At 26.5% G+C, this 27,992-nt stretch overlaps 1 protein-coding gene across 9 annotated transcripts; it reads left to right on the top strand.

Annotated features, from left to right (window-relative positions):
* Window positions 1-106: 106 nt before the first annotated feature.
* Window positions 107-27,730, top strand: HDAC1 (histone deacetylase 1). Of its 9 annotated transcripts, none has more exons than XR_012756857.1 (12): window positions 107-248; window positions 967-1,079; window positions 4,570-4,687; window positions 5,800-5,964; window positions 8,592-8,782; window positions 9,606-9,807; window positions 11,755-12,004; window positions 14,019-14,077; window positions 15,606-15,815; window positions 18,239-18,311; window positions 24,164-24,316; window positions 25,775-27,730. XR_012756857.1 is itself a non-coding variant. In XM_075369446.1 (11 exons), the coding sequence occupies exons 1-10, from the start codon at window positions 200-202 to the stop codon at window positions 18,292-18,294; spliced, it is 1,413 nt and encodes a 470-aa protein (XP_075225561.1). In that variant the 5' UTR covers window positions 107-199; the 3' UTR covers window positions 18,295-18,311; window positions 25,775-27,730. The 9 variants fall into 9 exon arrangements, 3 of the variants coding, with proteins under 3 accessions (XP_075225561.1, XP_075225559.1, XP_075225558.1); XR_012756855.1 differs by having other exon boundaries at window positions 18,236-18,311; XR_012756854.1 differs by having other exon boundaries at window positions 15,606-15,860.
* The last annotated feature ends 262 nt before the right edge of the window (window positions 27,731-27,992 follow it).

Here is a 27,992-nt window from a genome sequence, read left to right as displayed (position 1 = left end):
GCGTACTATTAATCAAAAGATGATTTTAAGATTATTTAAGAGAAAAGTCAAGAGACTTTTTCATCTGACCAAATAATGTAGAGTCTACATCACTGTTTTCGGCATCTTGGAGGGGATAGTTGTATTGTGAATTGTGTCTGTAAAATAGTGTGTAAACTTCTTAATTTTATACAAGTTATATTAAGTGAAATTGTTAACCATGGCTACGGCGCCTCACAGTAAAAAACGTGTTTGCTACTATTATGACAGTAAGTGCTATTCCTCAGCTGCAGCGTTTATTTAAGTCAGTGTTGTGCATAGAAGTCAAGTCGCAGTCTAATATCCCGCTTCATAAATTGGAAGCGTTTTGAGTGTTTAATTACCTTGAAATTAAATTATACCTGGCCAAACATTAATTAAATAAATAAATATTCATACTTTCATCCATTTTTAGTGTTCAAAGTGTTAATTTGTGAATATATTGTTGGGTATCATTGTAAAGTAATCGTTTTACGATGTTTAAGTGTAAAGATTCTCTATAACCACCATCGTATCACCGTACATGTGTAAAGTATGGTCGTGTTAATGGCGTCGTACTTTATCGTACTTTTTAGTTTTAGAAGAATTTATTTATTTAAAAAAAAAAATCCCGATTAATTTTTTTGTGTAAACATATTTGATAAATTTTGATTAGATGATTTATTATATTTTATTATGTAGACTAAATCTTAGATCCTACGGTGGTCTGAATGGTGGTTGTTGAAGTGTAAAATTTCATTTAACTTTGATTAAACTTTTAGTTACAATTTTACACTTATATTACTTATTACCAATTTTCCCGCCAAATTAATATTTTAATTGATTTTTTTTTGCCAAATTAATCACGTTTGTTTCTTGTTTAATTATTTCAATAAAAAATTATGTGCTTTTAAGTATTGTTTTAGTATGTATATTTACTAAACATTCTTTTTGTTTTGTTTTTTTAAGGTGATATTGGGAATTATTATTATGGACAAGGACATCCGATGAAACCTCATCGGATAAGGATGACACATAATTTACTTCTGAACTATGGACTTTATAGAAAAATGGAAATATATGTGAGTAAATTTCACTATAATGCTTTTGATCTTTCTTGAATATTGAAGGTAATAATGGTAGTTTTGTTGTGTTGTTTATTAACGTACTGCTGTTTGTACATTACTATTTAAATAAATTAGTGTTATTAATACATATATCCTTTTTTAAATTATCTAATTATTTATATATTATAATCATAATTACAGAAAATTGCTCTCATTTATTCTATTATGATGTGATGCTTCTGGTAACTTACGTCCCAAAACTTGTTGATATTTGATTAGTATTCACTGTTCTGTGATTTTAAATTTATTGCATTGTATTATTTTTGTATTATAATATAAGATAAAATGGATTCTACTTCAAAGTAGTTGAAATATTAGTAATTTTGGTTTCAGATATACAGTGTCTAGGTTGGGTAATTTTGAGGTTTAGACAGAATTCTTTTAAATATGATTCAGTGTTATTAAAAAATATTTTATGAATAAAATAAGTAAAGTGCAACTGAAAAAGTCATTAAAAAGTAAGATAAAATACTGTTTTTTCCTTTTTTAAAACTTAGTGTTAGTTAATAAGTAGATAGTCAGCCATTAGTTTTTAAGCGTTTTAGCACCAAAATCTAGCCCTTAAATGTCAGAAGTTTCTTTTAATTCCCTAAACAAAATATGAAATTTCTTAAAGGTGATAACCATAAATATATTTGTTCTTCAGTTTCAATTACTTTTATTTCATTTGTTCTTATTGAACTCAAAAATAACTTATTTTAACATGAAATAAAAATTGTTATCCTTGATGCGCAGAAATTACTATAAATTAATTATATAAATAAATACGTGAAGATTTTACTGCTACCTACCAAAATTTTCAGTCAGAAAGTGATTGATAATATTGACCTCGTCATGGCTGTGATGTTTTATAAATCTTATTTTTATGAAAAAATGTTTGTTATAACTTTTTTCTGCATACAAACTTTAAATGTTCAATAAACAGGATGTCAGCACTTTATTTACAAACTTGTAGTATGGTATATTTATATAACTTGTAAAATGGTACATTGAAAGTGTTAAAAAAGAAAAGACCAATAGCCGCTTGTTTACTTTTTAGTGCACTATTGTTTGCATGCCTCCAATGTTTTTCCTTTGGAATTTGGTTTTTGATTATTAGCTGTAAACCAGTAAACAGACTAAAAATTCTCAGAAAAGAACAATTATATAACTGATATGTATATGTTATGTTATATGTATATAACATATCATTGATAGATTATATTCATGGTTAAGCATTAGAAATCAACTCATCGACTGCAAAGCTTACCCAGGAGCAGACATTGATAGTGACTATAATTTAGTGATAATGAAATGTAGATTGGGATTTTTAACCTGAAGAAAAGGTGTCAGATGAATCGGTGGAATTTAATAAAAACATGAAGAAACGGTGAAGAACATATAAAAGAAGCCGTAATAAGAAAGGGAGTCTGACAATGATGTTCCCTATCACCATTACTTTTTAATCTTTACATTGAACAACAGTTCAATAACAATAACAGTTAACAATAGCAGTTAATGATGTTAAAGAACAGTTTAGATCCAGAGTAACAGAACAAGGTGAAAAGATAAAGATGCTATGATTTGCTGATGATATAATAATTCTAGCTGAGAGTAAAAAAGATTTAGAAAGAACAATGAACGGCATGGATGAAGTCCTATGCAAGAAATACCGCATGAAAATAAACAAGAACAAAATAAAAGAAATGAAATGTAGTAGAAATAAAGAAGATTGATTGACCACTAAATGTAAAAATAGGAAGAGAAAAGATTATGTAGGTAGAAGAATTTTGTTATTTGGGAAGTAGAATTACTAAAGATGGATGAAGCAGGAGCGATATAAAATGCTGAATAGCACAGGTGAAACGAGCCTTCAGTCAGAAATATAACTTGTTTACATCAAAAATTAATTTAAACGTCAGGAAAAGATTTTTGAAAGTGTATGTTTGGAACATAGCTTTATATGGAAGCGAAACTTGGACGATTAGAGTACCTCTGAAGAAAAGATAAAGTGATGGATGTTGCAGCAAAGATAAAGATAAAGAGGTGTTGCAGCAAATTGATTAAGAAAGAAGCATTTGGAAAATGTAGTTAGAAGAAGAGACAGACTTATGAGCCACATATTAAGACAACCTGGAATAGTCGCTTTAATATTGGAGGGACATGTAGAAGGAAAAAATTGTGCAGGCAGGCAACATAGGGATAGGGGCATACCGAAATGAAATGACGCCCTAGATAGGGAATCTTGGAAAGCTACATCAACCCAGTCAAACGACTGAAGAAAAAAAAAACATAAAAACCATATAAATAGTATACTATAAGTCAGTTTTACTTTAAATATATTATTACATAATATAGTAACACAAATTAAAGAAATTAAAGGCTTAAGGAGGAATTGTGTACTTAAAAATCCAAATCTAAAATTTTTATTTGACAAAATGTATTTATAATATACATAATTTTGTCTTAAATTAATATTTTATAATATAATTCCATAATTTTACCATATAATTATTTAAAATTGTATAAAATAGAAAAATGTTTTGCAAAAATTTTGTTAGTAGTGTTTTTATATTAGGTTTTATAGTAAATATAAAACACCAAGACAAAGTGGCATTAACTTTAGTCATATGAATGCAGAATGCTGACAAGTTAAAATGTGATAGTCTTTTCTTTCCATTGCAACCTCTCCCAGGGCCTTGTTTGATAATAATAATAATATTTTGTAAAAGAACATGACATAATAAATGCAAACAATCATTTTCTTGAGATAAATATGTTTGTATTGTTATATTTGCATGTCTAGTGGCATTAATTTTATTTTTATATGAGATAAATTATGAATTTTGTTTAGACTATTTTGTATAGTTTACTAATCTCTTCGCTATCTCCAGCAAATAAGACTATAGAGCATTTACATGTTATCCAATTTGAAACTATTACAGTAATCCAAATTTGCTTATAACTTTTATGTTTATAAATGATGTAGTTTCAGTATGCTTTGATGCTGAAGTATTCTAGTGTTTAATAGATATGTATATGCAATAAATATTGTTGTGCATAATTTAATAATATTAACTCTGTTAAGTTTTCATAGTTATAATTATGCCGATGAAAATGCTAATCTAAACTTACATTCTGAAATTTACAGTATATCTTAAATAATATTGAGTGGATCATGATTTTTAGCTGCACATAAAAAAGGAATGAAAAAGTTCATTTTTTTAGAATGAAACAACTTCTACTTAATGTTTTAGTAATGAAATAAACCTACTCTATTATTAAAAAATTATTGCAGTTTAGTTCCTGAATATATCTTATATATCTATAACTACTCCTGGTGATTTATAGAATTTTATATTTTAGTTCTTTATATAACAAAGATAACAAGTTTATGCTTAATTGTTAACATTTATTTATTATTAGTATAACTTAATTAACCTGAACAAAAAATTTTTTTTTTCAGAGGCCACATAAAGCAACTGCTGAAGAAATGACTAAGTTCCATAGTGATGATTATATTAGATTCTTACGTAGTATACGACCAGATAATATGTCTGAATACAATAAACAGATGCAGAGATGTAAGATTAACACAATCCTTTATATATATATATATATATATATATATATATATATATATATATATATTTTTTTTTTTTTTTAATTTATTTATTTTATCTTTCAAGAAATCTAAACATAATGAAGGGGACCATTAATTTATTTATGAATTAAATAAGGTGTTCTTGTATTAATGAAATGATTGTCAAACATAAATTCTGACATTTTATTTTGAATTTCCTGATTTAAACTTAATCTTATAAGAAATTATTGAACTTGATTCTTACCTTTATTATTATCTATTACATTTGCCAAATTATCTGTCAGATTTTTATAGTAGTATCTCCATGGAGGGTTAGTATCTCAGTTAGTTAATATGGGTTTTCTTTAATGTTTACAGTAAATAGATAACAATATTTATGATTATAATGCTGGTTGTAAAGATGCTGAATTTTTTCACAGTGTATTAAAAAATCTGGTCTTACAGATTTTTTTTTTTTACTCCATGTGATTTTGATAGTATTGTTAAGAAAATGTTAGGTTTGGTAATTTTTTCTTATTTGATAATTTTTTTTATAGTACTGATAATTTCACAAACTTCTTGTACTATTAAAGTAAAAATAAAGAATTTTCTACTTTTGCTGTATCTGTTGATGCCTGAATAAATACTTGAAACTTAACTTAAAACTTTCTTACCTTCTCTAATTCTTTCATACTCTCAGGAAAATTAAGTTACATTTTATAAAAGTTCAATTTTGATTTTATTTATTTCAAACCAGGTATAATATAAAACATGTTCCTCCAAAAGTAAAACAGACTGCCTTCTGTGAATGGGCCTGATACTTAAATGTAAATTTCCTTTTATCTCATTTGAAAAAATTAGTTTCAGAGGGATTAAAGATGAATTAAAGAAATTATTAATTTGTAGATCTTATAAAAAGTATGACAGTTTGAATTATAATTTAAGCTTTAATATCAATATAAATTTTATCTTTGATATTAAAATAATCATTAGCATCATATGGATTTTTATCATTCGTATAATTTGTTGTGCTTTTTTTAATTTCAAGATTCTAAAGAGTTTTATAAGTATTAACTTAATAGAATAATTCTTAGTAATTATGTTTATTTTTAGTTAATGTTGGTGAAGATTGCCCAGTATTTGATGGTCTATATGAATTTTGCCAATTATCAGCTGGTGGCTCTGTAGCAGCTGCAGTGAAATTAAATAAACAGGCATCTGAAATATGCATCAACTGGGGTGGTGGACTTCATCATGCTAAAAAATCAGAAGCATCAGGTTTGTTTAAATAATATTAGAATTAAAATTACCTGGGTAATTTAGAGAAAAAAACTATTTGTTTGATTTTTCTTCCATTTGCATATAAAGGATTTAAATATAATAAATTATTTGTATCATGATTCATTGTGCTTGAATGTAACTAACTTCCTTTATTTTATGCCTATGGGGCTGAAAATTTTTTATACATTCTCTCTTCTAGTTTTTTTAAAAAAGATTGCATTTTGTAGATTATTTAAAATTTACTGTTTTATATATATATAAATGTTGAGTCATATTAGTTGAAGATGTTAAATTTGCTTTTTTCTAATTAATTTAAAAATGTGGAGAGAAATTATTTTATTAATATTGGTTTTGATAATCTATAAAAACACAGTGGATACTTCAAAAGAACTGTTTGTAATATAGGTATATGCAACAAATGGTTTTAAAATGTTTTTATTAATATATAAACCAATTTAGACAAAATAGTTTGTAAAATATATTTCCCATATCACCTTTAAAGAAAATTATTAAAAAAAGGAATTCAGACTTCAGGAAATGAAGTTTACATTACTATAATGACAGTACCACCAAAAGTAATTGTCAAGATCCATCAGTTAACACACCTGTCCCATCGTAAAACTATATAATATATAAACGAAATTAAATAAAATATCTTTCGATCCATAAAAATAACTTTATCAAAGTAATGAAACATGAGTTAGCAGTGATGTATTATTCCATTTCTGTACATGCAACAGTTATATCTCCCAATGTACATATATTTGTCCCTAATATGGTATTTTAGATGTAATTTTTTTGTTGGTATTGTTTGTTTTGAATATTATGAATTAAAAACTACAACAGTTGCCCAAAAAATAAACAATTTATCATTAATATTTCATCATTTTAATTATACACTGTGTTGCACTATTTTTAGTACTATTTTAAACCATTAATTTTCAAAACAGCTGAGAAACCATTGAAATCATTTCAAGTCCAAATCTAAAAGTGATCAGTAAAAACTTTTGATGAAAAAATTCCTGTGGTACCAAAGAAAAGATTTTAGAAAACCAACAGCAGTCATCAGTTTGTTTATGAAACAATCATTTTTAATTTGAATTTATATCTAAAATTTTTGTTAATTACAGAATATGGTGGTTACAAAACATATGGTGGACACCATATATGACTTCCTTGTATGGCTATTAAATTGAATATACACATTTTTTGCTGCAGTTCATTTAAACTTATTTCATTTGAAAGTGAGATACAATCCTCCAATTCTTTAATAGAGTGGACAGTTACACAATAGCTGAAATATTAGTTTTTATTAAGATTAAATATCGACATAATTATTATTCTAACAATCTTGCGTAAAATATTAGGATAGAGTAAAAGTCCCTTTATCGGTTGTATTACCAGATCAGTATTATTCGTATCTTTGTGAGTTGCTGATTAACAAAAGTTTCAGATTTTTGGTGTGTTGTTTAAATAAAAGTTAATAAATAATTAAACATTTCCATTTACTGAACTTCTGTATATTGGTTACAAATGTTAATTTCGACCTTACAATGTAAAGTATTCAATTTTTATTATTGTAATATTCAGCGAATAATCAAAAATGAAAAAGAAACAATCCTACAGGAAAAAGAAAGATAACATGAAGAAATATATCTCAAAAAACGAAAATAAGATCAATTTGAAGAGGAAGAAAATGTTAAGAACAAGGGAAGAATAAAACATTAAGAGAAGATGATAAATGTAGAGAAAGAAAATGTTAAAACCAAAGAAAGAATAAAAAGATTAAGAGAAGATTATAAATATAAAGAGGAAAAAAACATTAAGACCAAGGAAAGAATAAAAATATTAAGAGAGAATGATGAATATAAAGACAGAAAATTTGAAAACTAGAGAATATGTACACAAAACCAAAGAGCGATTAAATGATAGCAACAAAAAACGACTAAACGAAATGATGATCAACTCCGACTTAAGGAGAATATTGTCTGACAATATCAGAGGAGTAATGAACTAAAAGATAAGAAGTTTTTGCAATTTATTAAAGATCGTCGTGTATGTATGCCTTAGTGTATATGTTGTTCTTGTGAGGGTCTATTTTTCAGTTACTCTGTAGTTAAGTTAAATGTAAATTCAGAAATTACAAAATAATTAAATTAAACAGAAGTTAACTAGAAAATCCATAAATAATACAATTCTAAATTATAATTTTCTATTAATGTTAAATAATCAAATGTTTCACCAAATCAAATACATATACACCTATGTAATAATGCTATTAAATTACATATACACATTTTAAAAGTACATAAAATTTTATTTCAATAACTTATTTTTTTCATATTTGTTTTTTATTATTACTATTGAATAATTATTATTTGTTGTAAAACTTTTTTTGCAATTGCAAGTTAACAATTATTAATAAATCAATATATTTAAATTTTAAAAAAGTTAAAAAATAAATTAAAAAAGAGCAAAGTCTGATTCAAATCGATGTGCCGCCTTCCCTTGTAAGATCCAAATATTTCATTAATCAAATTTTATTTGGCTATAACTCTGGAACCAATGAAAATAAGTACCACTTATGTACAGTAATTTTGTGTTATTTCTTCTTTTTTTTTTAGGTTTCTGTTATGTTAATGACATAGTGTTGGGCATATTAGAATTATTAAAATATCACCAACGAGTTTTATATATTGACATAGATGTACACCACGGTGATGGTGTTGAAGAAGCATTTTATACTACAGATAGAGTTATGACTGTTTCTTTTCATAAATATGGTGAATATTTCCCTGGAACTGGAGACTTACGGGTGAGTATTTATAAAAAATAAGTAAATAAATAAAATAATAAAATGTTAATTACCAAATATTTACTTAATAGTTAACTTGTTATCGTAATTTTAAATTCAAATATAAGCATGTTTTTTTTTTGTTGGTATGTGATTATTTTTATTTAACTTCTCTGTTATAAAATATTATTCAACTGAACTAAACAAAAAACATTTTGACCTGAAAAATCGAATAAAATAGGTCCCAGAACCATATCTGCAGTAGTTTGTGATAAATCTGGGGTGAAAACCAATAAATTAGGGTATAAAAACTCTTTTATGTTTGATGCACAATAACTTTGTTAAATGGGTAATAAACATAAAAAAGTTTTAAACAAAACTTGTAGAGAATTTAATTCTGAACAAATTGGTGCAAGACAAATTTGAATAAAACTTCTTAAAAGAACTTTTGAATAAAAGTTAGGATTTTATTTAGAAACAGTACAATAGACCAAGCTGTATTATATGTACCAGTTTATAATAAATATTCATCAAAAATGACCCCCACCATTTTCAACACATTTAGATACTGTATATATTCACGTATGATAGAGGTACGGTTCTGGGAGCTATTTTATTCAATTTTTCAGGTCATAACCATAAAAAATCACTAATTCTGCCTCTTAATTAACAACCTAAAAATATCATTATGACCATTTCATCGAGGTAGCTGAAATCCGAGCGTAGTTTTTCACAACTGTAACTTGCAAACTAAGCATTTTAAGATGTATTTATATGAATTTTTTGCATTATTTTCACGAATAATGCTCTCTATACATTTTTTTTTTTAATTTTCCTTTTTTAGGACATAGGTGCTGGAAAAGGTAAATATTATGCAGTTAACATTCCATTGAGAGATGGAATGGATGATGAAAGTTATGAATCAATATTTGTACCCATTATATCAAAAGTTATGGAAACATTTCAACCTAGTGCTGTAGTATTACAATGTGGTGCTGATTCTTTGACCGGTGACAGACTTGGCTGCTTTAATTTAACTGTTAGAGGTAATTAACTTTTATTTTATTTTATTTTATTCTTTATCTATAATATTTAATTCTTGCATATATTGTTTATACTATTCATGAAAATTACAAGGGTCATTCAATAATTAAACAGAAACAGCTGTACAGCTAAAATGGTTTATTAAATAAATACAATTTTTTTGTCTACTTTTCCACATAATCCCCACCAACTTCTCTGCACTTGTCCCATCTTTTTATAAGTCTTCTTATTCCCTTAGCAAAGAATTATTTACTTTTATCTTTCAGTGTTGTTGTTTTTTCTTTACTTCTTCATTGTCATTGAACTTTATTCCATGCAAAGCTTCTTTCCTTGGACCAAAGATAAAAATCTGAAGGGGGAAAGGCTGTAAGGAGGATGAGATAGGAGCTCCCAACTCACTTTGCCAATAGTTTCCAGCATCAGTTGAGCCGTATGAGGTCGAGCGTTGTCTTGAAGAAGAAGCATGCCTTTCTTCTGCCATCCTGGGCATTTCTTCTTCAATGCGGGCTTGACTTTGTCCTTAATCATGGCTAACTAGTATAGACTGTTGTTAGTGCTTTGTTCCTCTAAATAATCACAGAAAATCAGACCATGGGCACTTCAAAAGATGGTTAACATGACCTTACCAGCTGATGGTTGCATTTTGAATTTCTTACGGAAGGCGATTCAGGGTGTTTACACTGCATGCTTTGACGCTTGGAATCCAGCTCAAAATGATGTATCCTCGTTTCATCACAGGTTAATACCCTGTCCAAAAATGCATCTCCTTTCTTATTGAAATGATTTTTGAGTTTGGTGCAAATGCAAAATCCTCTCAGCTTTTTAATGAATGTTAATCTCTCTGGAAACCCACCTTGCACTACCTTTATGGTTGTTCAGTTTATTTTGAATGATGGAATGAGTTGTGTCAACACTTACTCAACATTTTACTGCAACTGTAAGTTGTCAGTCTTCTTGGATAAGTGAATCAATATGTGAATGTAATGCCGAGGACGACACTGTTACCAGACACCCAGAGCGGTGCTCGTCTGTCACATTTTTGCAGCCACTTTTAAACTTTTTTCCACCCGCATGTAAAAACTCGTATGGTTCATGCAACTACTGCCGTATTGTTTGTCGATTCGAGAGAATATTTCTGACGGTTGTACCTTTTCTGAAAATAAAAATTGGGTCACAGAACGCTGTTCTTCAAAAGTACTTTCTTCAAGTGGACTCATTATCGTAACTAAGACTTTCAGAGGTTATGGTTACGTAAATGTTAACTTACAGCTGATTAACACCTTGCAAGTTTGCCAACTAACACTTACAAAAGTTTCAATTACCTACATTAAGTGTTTACTTTACTAAAAATATTTGTCTGTTTAATTATTTAAACATACTTTATAATGGAAAAATTATAATGCAATGGGTTAATTATAATTTTTTTAAATTTTTACTACATATTAACATTGTGTTTTTTTTTTTAGCAAATTATAACTTATCAAAAAGAAGTTATCTCAGTATCTCAAAATGAACTGGTAACCATGTAATTAACATTAAAAAATACAGTATTAATCAAAAACTCATCACCTCTAGAATGTTGAGATCAACACTGCTACAAATTTATGTTTTTAATGGAATACCAAAACAAAAATAATAAATACAGTTTATTTAAAGGCTCGCACCTGCATACGTAAAGGGCTTTAGAAGCAGTGGTGGCCTTCAAAGAATAAAGTAGATATGAACAAAAAAAATCCTGAAATAATTATAATAAATGTACATATATATATTTTATAAAAGCCAATCTCTAATTTTAACTTAATCTTTATTTTTATCAGTTGTCAGATATCTGGTCATCCTTAGGAATTAATAAAGGAGTTATCCTTTATTATTTGAAGCAAATACCACTCCTAAATTAATTTTTATAATACACTGATTCGTTTTTAATTAATTTTTTTATCATTTTGCAGGTCATGGAAAATGTGTTGAATTTGTGAAGAAGTATTCACTTCCATTTCTGATGGTCGGTGGAGGTGGTTATACGATACGCAATGTGTCAAGGTGTTGGACTTATGAGACCTCTGTCGCACTTGGTACTGAGATCGCTAATGAATTACCTTACAATGATTATTTTGAATATTTTGGACCTGATTTTAAGCTTCACATATCACCTTCTAATATGGCCAATCAGAATACTTCAGAGTACCTGGAAAAAATTAAGTACGTAATCTGTTGATATTTATTTACTTATATATTGATTGGTATGCCATGTAATTTATATTTGTGGTATAAGTAAAGTACAGCTTTCAATTTGTTATTCTTCTTTACTAGTCTTTTATTCTCAGTTATTTTAAACTCTTCCACCAATGTGTAAAAACTTATACGGTTCATGTAACTACTGCCATACCGTTTGTTGATTTGAGAGAATATTTCTGACAGTTTTACACTTTCTGAAAGTAAAAATCGGATCACAGAACACTGTTCTTCAAAAGTACTTTCTTTAAATGGACATACCAACATAACTAAGACTTAAACTTAATACCATATTAAGTCTGTGTCTTCAGTTACCTGTTGATCTTTGTTTGCTGTGATAGGTTTTCTCCTTTATACTTTCTTTCAGTACTTAACCAATTACAACTAATTGTGGATGTTTTCAACAACAAAAAGAGCCCTTAAAACTTAGTAATCACATGTCTTATTTATTACATATCTTGTAACAACATATATTTTAAAAAAAATTATATATATATATTTTTTTTGTCTATTTTACCTCTATTAATATCCACTTTATTGCCACAAAATATTACATTTCACTGCCATAAAAATAAACATTTTTCAGAATTTTCTTCTAATTCCTAAATCTCTAAATTTGGTACTAATCATTCCTACTAAGGAACATAATGAATCAAAACATCTTAATTTTCTCTCCCTTGAATTTGTACATCGTTCTCAAACATTTCCATTCACAATCAATTATGTGTTTTATACACAAGAACAAAAAAGCTAGGAATAAGCTACATTCTCATCTAATTTTTTTGTTAAGGCTTATAAAATATGTACTGTGTAATAAACATTATCTGAAATAATATGGAGTAGTTTTGGATGACTGATTTTACTTTTTTTTTCTTTCAAGTTACAGATCAGGTATGGTTTTTGAAAACAAGCTAAAATTGTAATGTTTTGACTTCTTATTTTATTCTAAAAATAACAAAAATACATTACTATTATTTTTACTTAAATAAAAGTTAAACATTTTTGAATGAAAGTTTGACATTAAATTTAGTGTTAGTAGAATTTTTATTTGCATAAACAAATTGTTTTTTTCTTTCTTTTTTTTCAAGAAAAAATCAATAAATTGCTATAACCCTTAACTACATATATATTTTTTAAATGTAGTAACTACAAGCAATTTCAGGTTGGCACTTATGCCACTTAAATAGTTGCTAATAGTTTCATGTTTATAATTATACACTTGAAAATAGTAGCATGTGAAAAAATTCAGCAGTTTTATTTTGTCAAAAACATACTAACTTGAAAGATTTAAGTTATTGTTTATGAAAACTTTGCGAGTTCAGTATTAATATCATAAAACGCTATAAATATATCTTACAGGCATTATTTCATAATTTTTGTTGAGTTATTATTATTCAGGGAAATTTGGGATGAACAAATGAATTCTCAGAAATACAGATTAACTTAAAAATGGAATTTATTTAAAGAAATATGGTATTTTTTCTTGAATGATAAATTTTGTGGCATTTTTTATGAAATCCTGTTCGACTATTGCTATATGTTATCTTGGTATATAATAACTAAAGTATGCTTTTTTTTAAAAAAAGAAAGGTTGAGATCATATATTTTCAATTAGTGGAAATTCAAATTTCCAGAAGGTGTAATTTTCATTTTATCTACAACATTCTGCTCAATTGACATGAGTGTGTGCAATTCTGATCTTACATCACCAGTTGTTGGATTGTTGCTTAGCAAGATAATACTGTGAGGAATATATAAAAATATTATGTTTACTTTAAAATTTAAGTTTTTTAATCAGTTTTAAAGAACTACATGTGTGTACAATGATGACTTAACTTTATGTAATATTCATTAAAGAAACATTCCTTTAATTAATTTTGTATAGATGATGAACATTCAGTTTTTAAACATTTTCTATTTCAGTGGCTTTTTTTTTACAATGCTCTGTATTGTAATTCTTAATATATTCTATTGTTTTTAGGACACGACTGTTTGAAAATTTGAGAATGCTACCTCATGCTCCCGGAGTTCAAGTCCAAGGTAACTAATCAGGTTCATTAAATTTGACATTTCTGTACATTGTTTTAATTATTTTGCTATGTTGTCTCTAATTACAGTAAGAGGTGTGATCTGAAATATTCTAACTGATGGAATATATCAAGGGTCAAGTGACAACTGGATTTAGACTTAGCATTACCACCACTTACCACAATTTTTTTTTTGTAAACTTAGCATATATGTGCCATGAGTAGATATTTCCACTGCACTTCTGTATTTTTCTTCATTACTATTTTATTCTGAAGCTTGAAAAAGGAATTATGAATCTTTTTCATCTCTGCCATATCAGAAAATTGGCAAAATGTATGAACATTTTTGACAGTCTATGGGGGGATTTTATTAGTTGCATTCAAGATTTTGAATGTAATGAGAGTTATCTGGTCACAAGACTATCAGCAAAAGTGAAAAAGTTGCATTATATATGAAACTATTTTGAACTTATCTGAAGAATTTACAGAAATTTATAGTTTGTTCTTATGAAAAGATTAGTTATGAGATTGATCTCAGAAAGATTTGACCTAAAACTGGTCTCAGATAAACCTGTTTGAGTGCATTAAAAATTACAACAAAAAAAATTGTAAAGATTGTAAACTGTGATTAATTGCAAGTTTAAAGAGTACAATCCTGAATTCTCTTAAACCAAAATTAATTTAATAGAGTTGCAGTAGTGTCAACTTAAATTTGGCCTTCATTCAGTTATAAGAATTATGCTTCATGAGGCTGGAGAAATAATCAACAAATAGTGGTCCTTGTCAAGTTCTGCGACCTTTCAGGATCATCTTTCTTTACAAAGGACCAGCATTGCACAAAAGTAAAAGCTTTATCATGCAAAAAACTTACACAGTAGATTTTTTAGCTCAACACTTACCTTATTCACTTAAACTTGTTCCTTGTGACTTTGAAAAATATGTTTTTCAAAATTTTAAATATGTAATATAATAAAGATTAAATAAAACCTTATATAAAATATGACAGAAAGAATATAAAGATAAGTATGACATTTTTGTTTGTTTCTGAAATGATTTTTAAAAAATGTTGTGAATAGTAGGAACAAAATTGGGAAAATAATTGGCTTTAGGAGAATATTTTAAGTAAAATACCATTTAAATCTGAATTCTGATAATTTTTGTATGAACACAAAAATTATCAGAACCACTAAATTTTATATAACCCATCAAATGAGTCAAGGCTTATTCTGGTTTAAGTTATCCAAGTCATAAAACAAATATCAGCCGTTATAATTTTATTCTTATTTATAAACTTGGTGTTTGTGTTTTGCACACATATTTTTTATTGATTTTTTTCATGTCTTGTGTGATAATAACCTTTCAGAAAATGAAGCGTGGTATTTGACCTACTGATTCTAATAAAAGTATCTTATTATGTATGAATATTTTTACTATTCAGAGAACAGTTTTCTTAATTGAAAATGACATCTGAATGTATTTCTGTTTTTGATTGATTACATTTATGTTCTGATAACCGGATCGTATTTGTACATTTTGTGCAGCAATACCAGAAGATGCAGTCAGGGATGATTCAGAGGATGAAGACAAAGTCAGCCCTGATGAAAGACTACCTCAGTCTGTCCAGGATAAGAGGATAGCGCCAGATAATGAGTTCAGTGATTCTGATGATGAAGGTGCTGGCACTGGTGGCAACCGTAGAGATCAAAGATCATTCAAAGGCAGGAAACGACCACGACTTGACCAGTCTAAAGGTGATACTGACACAAAGGGTGATGATGTTAAAACTGAAATAAAAGGTAAGACACTTTTTATGAATTTATTATAATAAATACAATACTCTGTACATTACAATCTATATTTTTAAATTCTAACCGTCTTGAAAATATTTTGAATTACTTTCTTACTATATTTTCCTACTATCAGTGACCATTTTTTTTTCATAGCCACTGTTAGAGGTAAAGAACTTGTATTTATTTGATTCATTTTAGTTTAAAAAGTGTCTTATTTTTCTAACTGTTGTGCTTTTATAAAAATTACTGATTGTCTTTTAGAACTAAACCTATACAAGACCGTTTGCATAGTCTTCTATATGTTTATTTCTAAGTTTACTTGGTTTCAGATTATATTACTTTATTTCTTATGTATTATGTAGTATTTAATTTATAAATACCTCTAAATTTATTTAGAATGTTTATTGCAACTATTATGTTTGCATGTACAAATATCTACTTGTAAGTTCATTCTAAGGTTTTGTTGAAAACCTAAGTGTAGTACTTAAATGCATGTCTAGCTAAACCAAATTCAATCTTGAAATTTGAATTTTACTTATAGTGTATTTAATCAACCAGTAAAACAAGTTGCAATGTGAACATAGTGTATTTACTTCAATATATAAACTTAAAAAACTACTTAACTAATATTGAAACTACATTCTTGAAATTTCTATAGATTTTGTTTCTCTGTTATATTTTATTTTTTGATTATATTGTCTTTCGAGTACTGTTTCTCGAAAGACAATATAATCTTATATTGTTATATTGCTGCTCCGATTACAATTCAGGTTGCATTCTCTTGATAGTATCATCAATTGTATGAGTCAGAAGTCACTTCATCCTTACAAAATCAGATTGCCTTGCGCTGGGCAAAATTGGATGTGATATGTTTTGTTTATTTGTAAACTCTAAATACGAGCTTTTCAGAATCTGCTTCACAGTTTTGGAAAATTCCTTGTGTATCATTTTTAATGATTTTGATATTTGGGTTGGGTATTTATCTTTAGTAAATACACATGAACAAAGTAATTATAATATATTTAAAAAATCAGAATTACATTCCTAGTAAATAAAAAAATATATATATTTATTATAAGAATATTGTTTCAAATTTTATCCGATTTAATTCTTATCTCTGAGATTTTAAATAAAATTTATTTACAGTATACGTTAATCACAAAAATTGAATTTCTTTTTGTAAAATTTATCCAGAGCATGAAACAAAATTTTATGGGAAGGAAATGGTTTTTTCTATCAGCCAGTAATTATTTTTCACTGAGAGGAAATGAAGTGGCTTTATTTAAATTGAAAAACAAAATCAAAATCATGATTTCAATCATGTAAATTGATATCTAATTCATTCTGCAAGCTTTGTTAAGATATGTTATCGTTCATGTATAATCCTGTAAACAAAATATCAAAATAAGCCACTCTTGAGTTTTTTAAGAGAACATTGGCATTAAGAGACACTCATATTTACATATACATGGATATTCTGATTCATACATAAAGATATATTATGAGAAGAAGTAAAGTTTAGATCTGAAAATGAAAAGTGAGATTGTACAAGAAGACTAGTGGATGTTCTGGTTTTTTAGGAAAAAAATCTCATTATTTATACTTTTGGTAAGTCTTACCGTTCTACTTGCATTATAATAAGTAAATTATGATTATTAACAACTAATTTTTAATTGAAAGGTTAGAAAGCTTCAATCTAAAATGTTTTTACTTAGATCAGGTAAATCTATATTACTGTTAATCTCTGTTCAAGTCTGTTATACATTTACACACAAGTGTTTTCTTTTCTTAAGATTTTGATTAAAACTATTTGTATGAATGTTATATTAATAGGCGTTTCATATTACAGTGATAAAGAGATTATAGGAAGTAAATTTACATCTAACAGCTGCCATTTTAATGTAGCGGTTGGTTAATATTGGAATTAACTTGGTTGTGTTTTTAATTTGAATGTAAATGTTAAAAATTACATTGTAAGTTTTATTTGTCAGTATTTATATAAATATTTTACTGCTTTATCAATTTTTTAATATAAATTTTAAAAATAAACAACCTTTTTAAGAATGTTTCTTAAGGCTGGTGAATTATATTGCAGGGATTTAAACCCTTATTATTTATTTAGTATGTGCTCTGAAAATTGTTATGTTTAACTTCTGTGCTATATTTTTAGCTTCTACCTCACTATATGCAATGTTTTTAGGAAAGCCATGTTTTACCCTCTTAAATGTAATTAACAAAAAAAAAATTATTTTGTCATTAGGAATAATGTTTGTATCAAATTTCAAATAACTAGCTTCTTTTGACTGGCTGTTTGTGAGTTGGTAAGTAAAAACATATAGGTCTGTTATATAATACTAATATCATTTTTTTTTTTTCCCCAGAAGAAAAAGATGACAAGTCCAGTGATGATGCAAAGAGAGATTCAGGACCAAATCCATGATAATCAGTTTTTTAAGTGTAATTTATTTTCTTTTAAAACAGTTAAATTAATTAATAATTTAAAACGGATTTATACATGCCACCATCTCCATCAAGAAAAAATGTGCAACATTCATTTTATATAATTTTTGTACAGTTAATCAGTTTCATGTGTATGAGTGTGCGTATGTATGTGTGTGAGTTTGTGTGTTTGGTGTGCATTTATTTCTACTGTGGATAGATTAAGAAAAAGAACATTTACTTAGATAAAACATGATAAAGAACAGTATTTATATGTTTATATCATAATATTTCGTAACAATAATAATAATAATAATGTTATTAGTCCTAATAATTACAAGTAGTAGTATTTGTTAAACAGTTCAGCTAGATGGATTTTATGTAAATCTTCATTATATGTATTATATTTTGTTCAAAATATTTTAATTTTTTTTTATTGCCATTTATATAGACTGATAAAATATTATTATTATTATTATTAAATTGAAAAATATATATTGATATATTTCTGCAGTTAAACTTCCATAGCTTGGTTCATTAGTAGTAGTAAAGAAAAACCAGTGTTAAAAACTTATAGTAATACTCTGCTTTACATGCTAAGTGGTACATTTATGCTGAGTTCTTGTTATCATTAACTATTTTAGTTGTGTGACTGAAATTTTATTGGACAATCTATATTGTTACAAACTGTTAGCTCATTTTACAAGTCACATAAAATTACATTAAATTTTACAGTGTAAATTAATATAGGCATCTTTATGTGATTAATTTATTTCTGATGTTGGTAAATAAATTTACTATGCAAACCAGTTGTTTTATTGTAAGAATACATTATAATAAAGGTGACTGGTTCCATAAGTTGGAAAAAAAACATATTTTTAATTATCAATTACTATAAACAAATTTGTTTAAAACCAATCAAAATTATGGGCTTTTATTTAAAAAATTTAATTATGTAGCATGCAGAAGACAACATGTGTTCATGTGACCTTTGTGTAAGGGTATATATATAATGTGTGTATATATATATATATATATATATATATTATCACCATGCAAAAGAATTATTACCTTCACTATAATAAAAATAATAATTACTGAAAAATCACATAAGTTATTGCAGATTTTCCATTAAAATAATTGTTTAAATTGCTATGCTTTACTAGTGTAGTATTTCATCAATCTTCATTTTTTAACTCTTAGAATTTTTCAATATCATTAGATTTCTCGTGTATTATTGGTATGATGTTTTGGTGTATTATTGTATATGATGTTTTGGTATTATTATTGCAAAATTGTTTGATTTGTATTAAAAATGTCCCCTTTGTTTTTTCATTGTTAACTGTGGCTGAGAAAGTTAGGTAGAAGGTTCACTAACATCTGTTATCAAAACCTAATTGATCTGATCACTGTACAACTGTCACTGAGAGGTTTCTTGTTTAAGAGTTAATATTAAGAAATTATTCTTTTCAAAACTTGTATTATTTTCCTCAGCTGAATAATATCTTTCTCTCTCTCTCTCTCTCTCCTCTCTCTCTCTCTCTCTCTCCTCTCTCTCTCTCTCTCTCTATACATACATATATATATATATATATATATTTTTTACTTTTTTACATTAATTTTAATGTCGTTTACCAATCTCCCTTTCAATCTTGTTTTCAGCCTGTTATGTCTGCCATCTTCATCATTATTCATATATAGCTTGTGCTGCTCAGTTAAAAGCTTTTAACTACGTTGAATACAGCATGTCATTGTATTCAATGAGAAGCTACTGAATATCTGACTCTCTCTATACATATATATTTTTTACTTTTTTACATTAATTTTAATGTCATTTAACAATCTCCCTTTCAATCTTGTTTTCAGCCTGTTACATCTGCCATCTTCATCATCATTATTCATATATAGCTTGTGCTGCACAGTTAAAAGCTTTTAACTACGTTGAATACAGCATGTCATTGTATTCACTGAGAAGCTACTGAAGATCTGAACTTATACTTGAAAAAAAACAACCTGCACTTTGGCATTGAGGTCCCTCTTGTTTACCAACCAGTTTTTGTATTTGCTTTCCCACTGTTTACTCCCTCAATTTATTAACACGGTGGTGGAATATGTACGCTTCATTTTTGATGGTGTTGATTTCAAACTAATCTACAAGTCAAAGAGTAGAAATTATGTGCATAAGCAAGATGCAACAAACCGATAAATGTTTATATCTAATTATAGAAACTACTATATTTAAACGTTATTTGCGTTAATTGTATTAAGACATTCTTATTTTTAAACTGTGAAGACTGTAGAAAAATTAATGAAAAACTTTTATAAAATCTGAATTTGAGTAACTGAATGAATGTCTTCCTTTTTTATCTGTTAGCAATCCACTCTTCCTCTTATTTTTCCACATACGCCTCTATTTGTCCTTCACTATAGATAATTAACTTGTGCTTCATAAGCAAACTAAGGTCCTTCTATTTATCATTCTCATATCTATCCATCTTTCTCAACATGTCACTCTTGTAATTACATCTAGTTTGCTTACTTCATTCTTTTTCATTTATAAATTTTAAAGTTCTTCTAGTACTTTTCATTATTCTTACAGATTGTCCATGTTTTAAATTGTATGACACTTCTTTAAATAGTCAAAAATTTATAAAGAAACCGTAGGTTAATAATTTGAGCAATTCTGGTATAAGGTTTTCTGTTGTAGTTAAAAGATTTGAACTAAAGTTATGGAACTTGGACTGCAGAGAAAATATAATAAAAAATAGGAATTTCTATTGTTTGGTTTTTTTTATTTTAATTGTAGTGAATTTATTATGAAGTAATAACTTAAATGATATGGGTATATTTTTTCTTTTCTTTTTTTAGTACAGTTTAATTAAAGTTTCTTTTTTCAATTTGTTTATTCTTAAAATATGTTTTCTTTTATTTTTATTGAAAAATAAGTAATAAATCTCAGATGAGAATTTGAAGACAATTTTTGTGGTTAATTTTTTTCTTATTTTATGTTAATTGTTAATTAAATTTTAAAGCAACACAAAATGACGTTTTTTTAACTTAATGATACACTAAAAATGTATTTGTTCATATTTTACTTTTATTTAATTATGTTTTTATAATTTTTTTTTTTTTGTTTGTTTGGTTGAATTAAGACATGAATTTATGTATATTTTGTAGTTTTTATATATTTTTCTTTTTTTTAAATAGTAATTACTTAATATTTTGTGTCCTTCCAGTAAAGCTAAACAAAGGGAAGTTTGTTTTAAAGGATGTTTTAATGTTGTTATGCATCAGCGGCTAACGATAAACTAGATGATAAGTAACAGTTGTTTTATGTAACTTGTTGACTTGTTTTATATGACTGATTTTAATAAATGCAGTCGAATATAATTTAAATTATTTTTATTGAGACAAATGAGTTTGTTTGATTATCCTAGTTTTAGATGTATGTTTATTGATTTATGTATGTAACTTTTCTATTGATAATTATTTATTTTGTTTTTCATGTGATCTACTGTCACGGTAACCCACATGTCAGTAGTAGGGTTATCTATATTTAGCCAAAGGAAATTTATACTCATAATTTGAAAACTAATGAAACAAAATTGCCCAATCATTTGTAGAAACCAGGCTTATCATTATTTTACATTCTTTTATTTCTCAAGATATGTTATTTTACAGGTATCTTTGAACGAATCGGTTGTAAGAAATTATCTTGCTCTGTCTGACCCGTTCAAAAATCGTTACACAAAGAATCCATATGCCTTTCAGGTTAACATGATTATTCATACCATATATTTATTATGTACATTTGACATGTTCATTACCATACAGTTTAATGAATTTTAATATTGAGTTACTTGTAAAAGTTTTTGTTTTCTTCCAATCCATGTTTAAGAGAAGAAAATTCATTACTCTTTCTTTTTAATCAAGTTTGACGTATTAATTTGTCTGTGATTTCTTCATTCTGTTCATAAAAAATTATAATTGTTAGATTAAAGTGGCAATGAAAGTGTAGAAAATTAGTATGTGTATAATTACTAGCTACCAGAAGTTTCTGATATGATTAAATAGATCTTTATTTATTGACGCTAATTTTTTAAAAATTTTTCCTTAAAATCAGGTAAAACTTTGTCAGGATGAATTAAAATCTTCATTTAAAGAAAATTAATACCAAAGGAAAGTCCATCTTATAAAAAATTCCTTGGTCTGCTCTTGTGAATCATTCGGAGGAGAGTGAGAAAATTTGTTTAATGAACAAACTGCATTGATCTTATTAAACAGTTGTTTTAAATAAACATTTAAAATAAAATTAAGCTTGGTTATTTTTAAATTGCAGTTTTCATTTGTATGGGAACATGAACTTACAATTTTTTATCATAATCATGATATTGTATTATTATATTCAAAATGAAATTGTTTTGAAAATGAACAATTAGCTTTTATATTTTGTTTTTTTTTTTAAGTTATTGAGATTGCATACATCATGTCACATTTAATGATAGTTTATATAAATGAGCTTAATAACAATTTCAAAGGTTTTATTGATTTAAAGTGTGATATCACATACTTAATCATAAGTTTATTTAATATTAAGGTACATTGACACTTTTATCTATATCAAATCCACATTGCATCACATCATTACTTGCCCACCATTAGGTTGGTCTAGTGGTTAACTTGTCATCGCAAATCAGCTGATTTTGAAGTTGAGCATTCTAAGGTTCACATCCTAGTAATGGCAGTTGCCCTTTATACAAATTTAAATACTAGATTGTGGATACCGGTGTTGTTTGGTGGATGGGTTTCAGTTAACCACACTTTTCAGGAATGGGTCAATCTGAGACTGTACAAAACTATACTTTATTTACATTCATACATATCATCCTCATTCTTCCAATGAAGTAATACCTTACACTGGTTCCAGAAGCTAAACAGAAAAAAGTAAGAAATACATCATGACTGCCATTGATATGGTATACAGTCATGTTTGAATTCTCTTAGGACTACGCAATGTGGAAGTCGATTTCAGCCAAAATAATGATGATGTGCAAATTTTATAAGTGAAATATTAATAATAATAGCATTAATAGTATCAACTACTCATCTTTTTGAGAAATGAAATTTACTAGCAATTCTGATTGCCACACAGTGAAAAATGAGGTAGATGTGTCTTTTTAATAATCAGTAATGTACTTCAGGATTTTTATAAAGTTGTCTATAATAATTTTTATTATGTACATTTGACATGTTCATTACCATACAGTTTATGAATTTTAATATTGAGTTACTTGTAAAAGTTTTCGTTTTCTTCCAATCCATGTTTTAGAATAGAAAATTCATTACTCTTTCTTTTTAATCAAGTTTGATGTATTCATTTATCTGTGATTTCTTCATTCTGTTCATAAAAAATTGTAATTGTTATATTAAAGTGGCAATGAAAATGTAGAAAAACTTACAAAAATGAAAGTGTAAAAAAAGTGACAGAAGTCTTATTTATACCCATCAGCTGTTTAAAAAGCATTGGTTCTAAAGTTACAAGGTACAATAACATATTCCTTTCTCCTTGCTTTAGAATAGATTGCTAAATAATGTGTAATATGTAACAATCGTGTAAACTAACAAATTATTGATTAGTCGAGAACAGTTTGAACACATCAAGTTTTACATAAGAAATGCAATTTTTTTTTTCAGCAGTTAATTGTTTTTTCTTATGAAATTTTCATGTATTTTGAGATTCAGTTTTGATATAACTGTCAAGAATCTTGAATATGAAATATGTTTCAAAGAAGTATAAGTACAACGCTTCTACTGTTTAACCATTTTAAAGTAGATGACTAAATTGTTAAATGTCATAATGTTGATTTCAGTTTTTGTTATAATTAAGTCCTGACTCAGCAGTTTTAAGTTGCATTGATCTGTAAGCCTGAATCAACTGTACAGAAACTCCTGCTATATTGTTCCATACATATTTGTCATACGGATAAAAATACCAGAACAATTATTTGCTGCTATATATACATGTAAGTGATGAATTATTTCACTTTTAAGTATGAATCTGTAGTGTTTTCATTTGTTACTCTTGCTTTTATGCATTTAAAAGTTATAAAAATTAATATATTTGATGTTCAATAGCTCAGTTCATGCTGGTTTGTCTCTTACTAAGAATCTGAACCGATAGAAGAGAAAGAAGTAAGAGTCAGAATTATTCAAATTAAAAAAAAAATAATGACTTTTTTTATGAAAAATTAAGTAAATAACAAATAAATGTTTGTAGATAAGTAGTTCAGAACTATTTTACTTTAATAACCTAATGTGTTACTGTATTTTTATATCACTTTACGTGAAGTACAAACTTAAGTTACAATCGTTTTGTACTAAACAATACACACTATTATGTATCTATCTGTTATATTTTTTTTTTTGTACTAATTACTTTATTTATTTATAAGATATCTATGGCATAGTTTTGTTTATGAAAAAAGTGAGACTCTTGCTTTTTCAAAACCCAAACAATTAGTGAATAATTTTCATGCAATGATCAATAATTTATGAATTGGTTGGTGCTTATTTCCTGTACTTTTAACAAACGTTCAAAATTATGAATATTTTATCTCTGAATTGACATTGCTAAGCCTTCATTTATTATTTTAGTGTGGTTAGAAAAGTGCTTCTAGATTATTTATTTTCCTTATAATTTAAAGTGTTAAGTAATCACCACAGTATTCCGTAGACATAATTTATATATATAATATATAGACATTATTAAAACATATTTTTGTAGTGTAAACAGCTCATATATAATAAAAGCAAGTTATTTTACTTTGAAATCAATAAAGATGTTAAAATTTTAATAAAATAAAGGTAGTTTTACTAAACCAGTTATTCTTCTATATTGCTGTAATTGTCAGAATTTTCTGCAGATTAAATAAAAATAAAAGTCAGTCGTTATATAATGTAAAATGGTGATTTGAAAAAGTATTTATTTATCCAAAAAAGTATTTAATTTATTAAATTAAAATACAGTATCATTAAAGTTATTTTAAAAATTCAGTTTTGAGGTTTTTCTGGACTTTTTTGTATGAAATGGTTGCAGTATACCGAAAAAAGGATGAGCTATCAGAAACACTTAATAGTAGAAAAAGAAGGTAAGAATTTCTTACCTGTTCTTTTATATAATACTTTCTGTGCATCTTCTAATACGCAAATTAATAAATATACATAACAGTAACTTCTCAGAAGTTATTTTCATGGACATTAAATCAAGAGGGATGTACTCCTATTTTAAAATCATATTAAGAAACCAATTTGATATTTAAAAATAATTCTAATTTATTTTTGCACAAGGGGTCATTCACAAGTAACATAATGTATTTGAAATGAGGGGGATTAGACTATGAAATTTATAAAGGTTACATAAACTGTATATTATATTTTAATATGTAAATTAATTGTAAATTTTACATGGCTTTTTATTCTAGATGAGCATACACCACATCATTTGTAACAGTAGAGAGGAGTTGAAAATCAGTGCATTACTAAGTAGTGCAACAATTCAAAATGGCCAGAAATTGTTACGTTATTTGAGAAGGACCCCTTGATCAGTTTGCGGATGAAAGTTATTTTTAAATAAAGTTTACTAATAAGTCTAATTACCAGAAGAGAATTGTATATATTCATTACAATTAATTATATATTGTTACATAGTCTTGACTGTTGTTGAATTGTAGCTGGATTGAAGAAGTGTATACACAAAATTATTTTCACAGAGTGTGGATTTGTGATTTCTGAATTGTATAGGGCTACTGATTTCCAGAATTGTCATCGGTCAATAATAGTGTTATTATTAATGTTCAGTAAATATAAATCATTTTATTAAAAAATGAAACCTAATAAAATAAAAATTGATTAAACGCACATCAAATTTTTATAAAATAAACTTTAGGTGGAGAATTATACTTTTATTGATAACTAATAAATTATAAGCAATATTCAGTAATATATTTTAATACTCATATCATTTTTATTATTATAATTAATGATCTAGTAAGTTATTTTCATTAAATTGATATGCTTCTTGACTATGTATAGGTTATATTCAGCAATTGTATGACATTGAAAGCAAGGTGGCTGTTAAAATTTAAAAAAAAATTTTCGGGACAGTATTTAACGTCAGACATTTTTAGAGAAATGTACTTAAATGTATGTTTTTTTTTATTGGACATGATAAAGAGATTTTTAAGTAGAAGAATAATATTTAAAAAAAAGATTGAACAAATGCGATTGAAAATCATGTATAGGGTTTACTCTATAAAAATCCATGTATAGGGTTTACTTAAACTTTTTACTTTAACATATCAATAGCTGGGAAATTGAAAATTATTCATTTGGTTTTTTTATATTTACTTAATTTAAACTTTTCTTAATAATAATTGTTGCAATTTTATCTAAGTAATTACTTTAATTGACAAAATATAAAATCTTGATGTTAACTGCAATTGCCAATTACAGGATATAGTATTTTATCTCAACTTTCTTTCAGTCTCAATGTAAATATTTTTGTTATAAACATAATTTACCTAATGATTATGGTGTTAATAATACAGCCACTTAGAAAAAGGTTTGTACCATTATGAAAAATACCGTAACTGAAAATTTTTAATGAAATGAAAGTTTAAAAAGAAAAATCCAATAAATTTATTGTACTTTTATATTTATTTTTGTTCATTACGTTTACAGTATAGAGTTACAATTCATATTTTATGTAAGTTATTTGTAGTATAATGTAAAACTTTAATGCAAAAAATAGAATTTATCATGTTCAGTATATAATCTATATAGTTGCAGTATTTTTCAGATTTCACTTACTGATGAATCTTTGGTACTGTAATAATTTCAAATACAATTATTTTGAGAATAAAAATGTATCATTCATTATTCTGACAAATTAATTTGTCATCAATCATAATTATTTTAATGATAAATGCTTTTTTTGTAATTTTTCTTTCTTTAAATGTTAAGTATGTAAGCATTTCCATCGGTCGATTATACTATATAACATCTTTATACGATAAGTGAAAAATGAAGGATGTTGTAATTTTTTTATTAGCGTACTGTTTTATTTATTTATTATGTTTATCAATATAATGTTGTAATAGTATAATTATATATTTTTATAATGATTAAATTACTGTAATAATAAAAATTATACTGATCTCAGATTCAAGTAAAATTGTTTTATTTCACTTTAGTTAAATTTCCTGATATTCTTTACATTATTATTTTTATTCATGACTAGGAGATCAGTTATAATGAAAATCTTGGAGAAGAGATTGATAAATAACAAACATATTTACAACCACCTCGCATTAGAGAACTGGTTACTAAATATAAAGTAGTATTTTGATATAGTTATTAAATTACAATTTTTAAGGATACTAATGTTTTATTTATTTTTTAATTTACCCCCAGTAAATCTATTTTCCAAAAAACTTTTCCAGCTCCAGGATTTGGGTAGAGAATAGTTAGTTATCCCTTGTTAATTCAAGCATTTTTTTTTTTTTACAGTTCAAATGTACCAAAATATAAACTATAAAGAATGATGAAGTTCTTAATCCAAACGGAGAATCTCTTACTGCTATATAACATACTGCTGTTACACCATTAGATCAAGTCATTATACCTAATTCCACCATATAT

The sequence above is a fragment of the Lycorma delicatula genome, chromosome 6 (genome assembly GCF_047948215.1).
Source record: "Lycorma delicatula isolate Av1 chromosome 6, ASM4794821v1, whole genome shotgun sequence".
NCBI lineage: Eukaryota > Metazoa > Arthropoda > Insecta > Hemiptera > Fulgoridae > Lycorma > Lycorma delicatula.
This window is presented reverse-complemented; position numbering and strand designations above follow the sequence as displayed.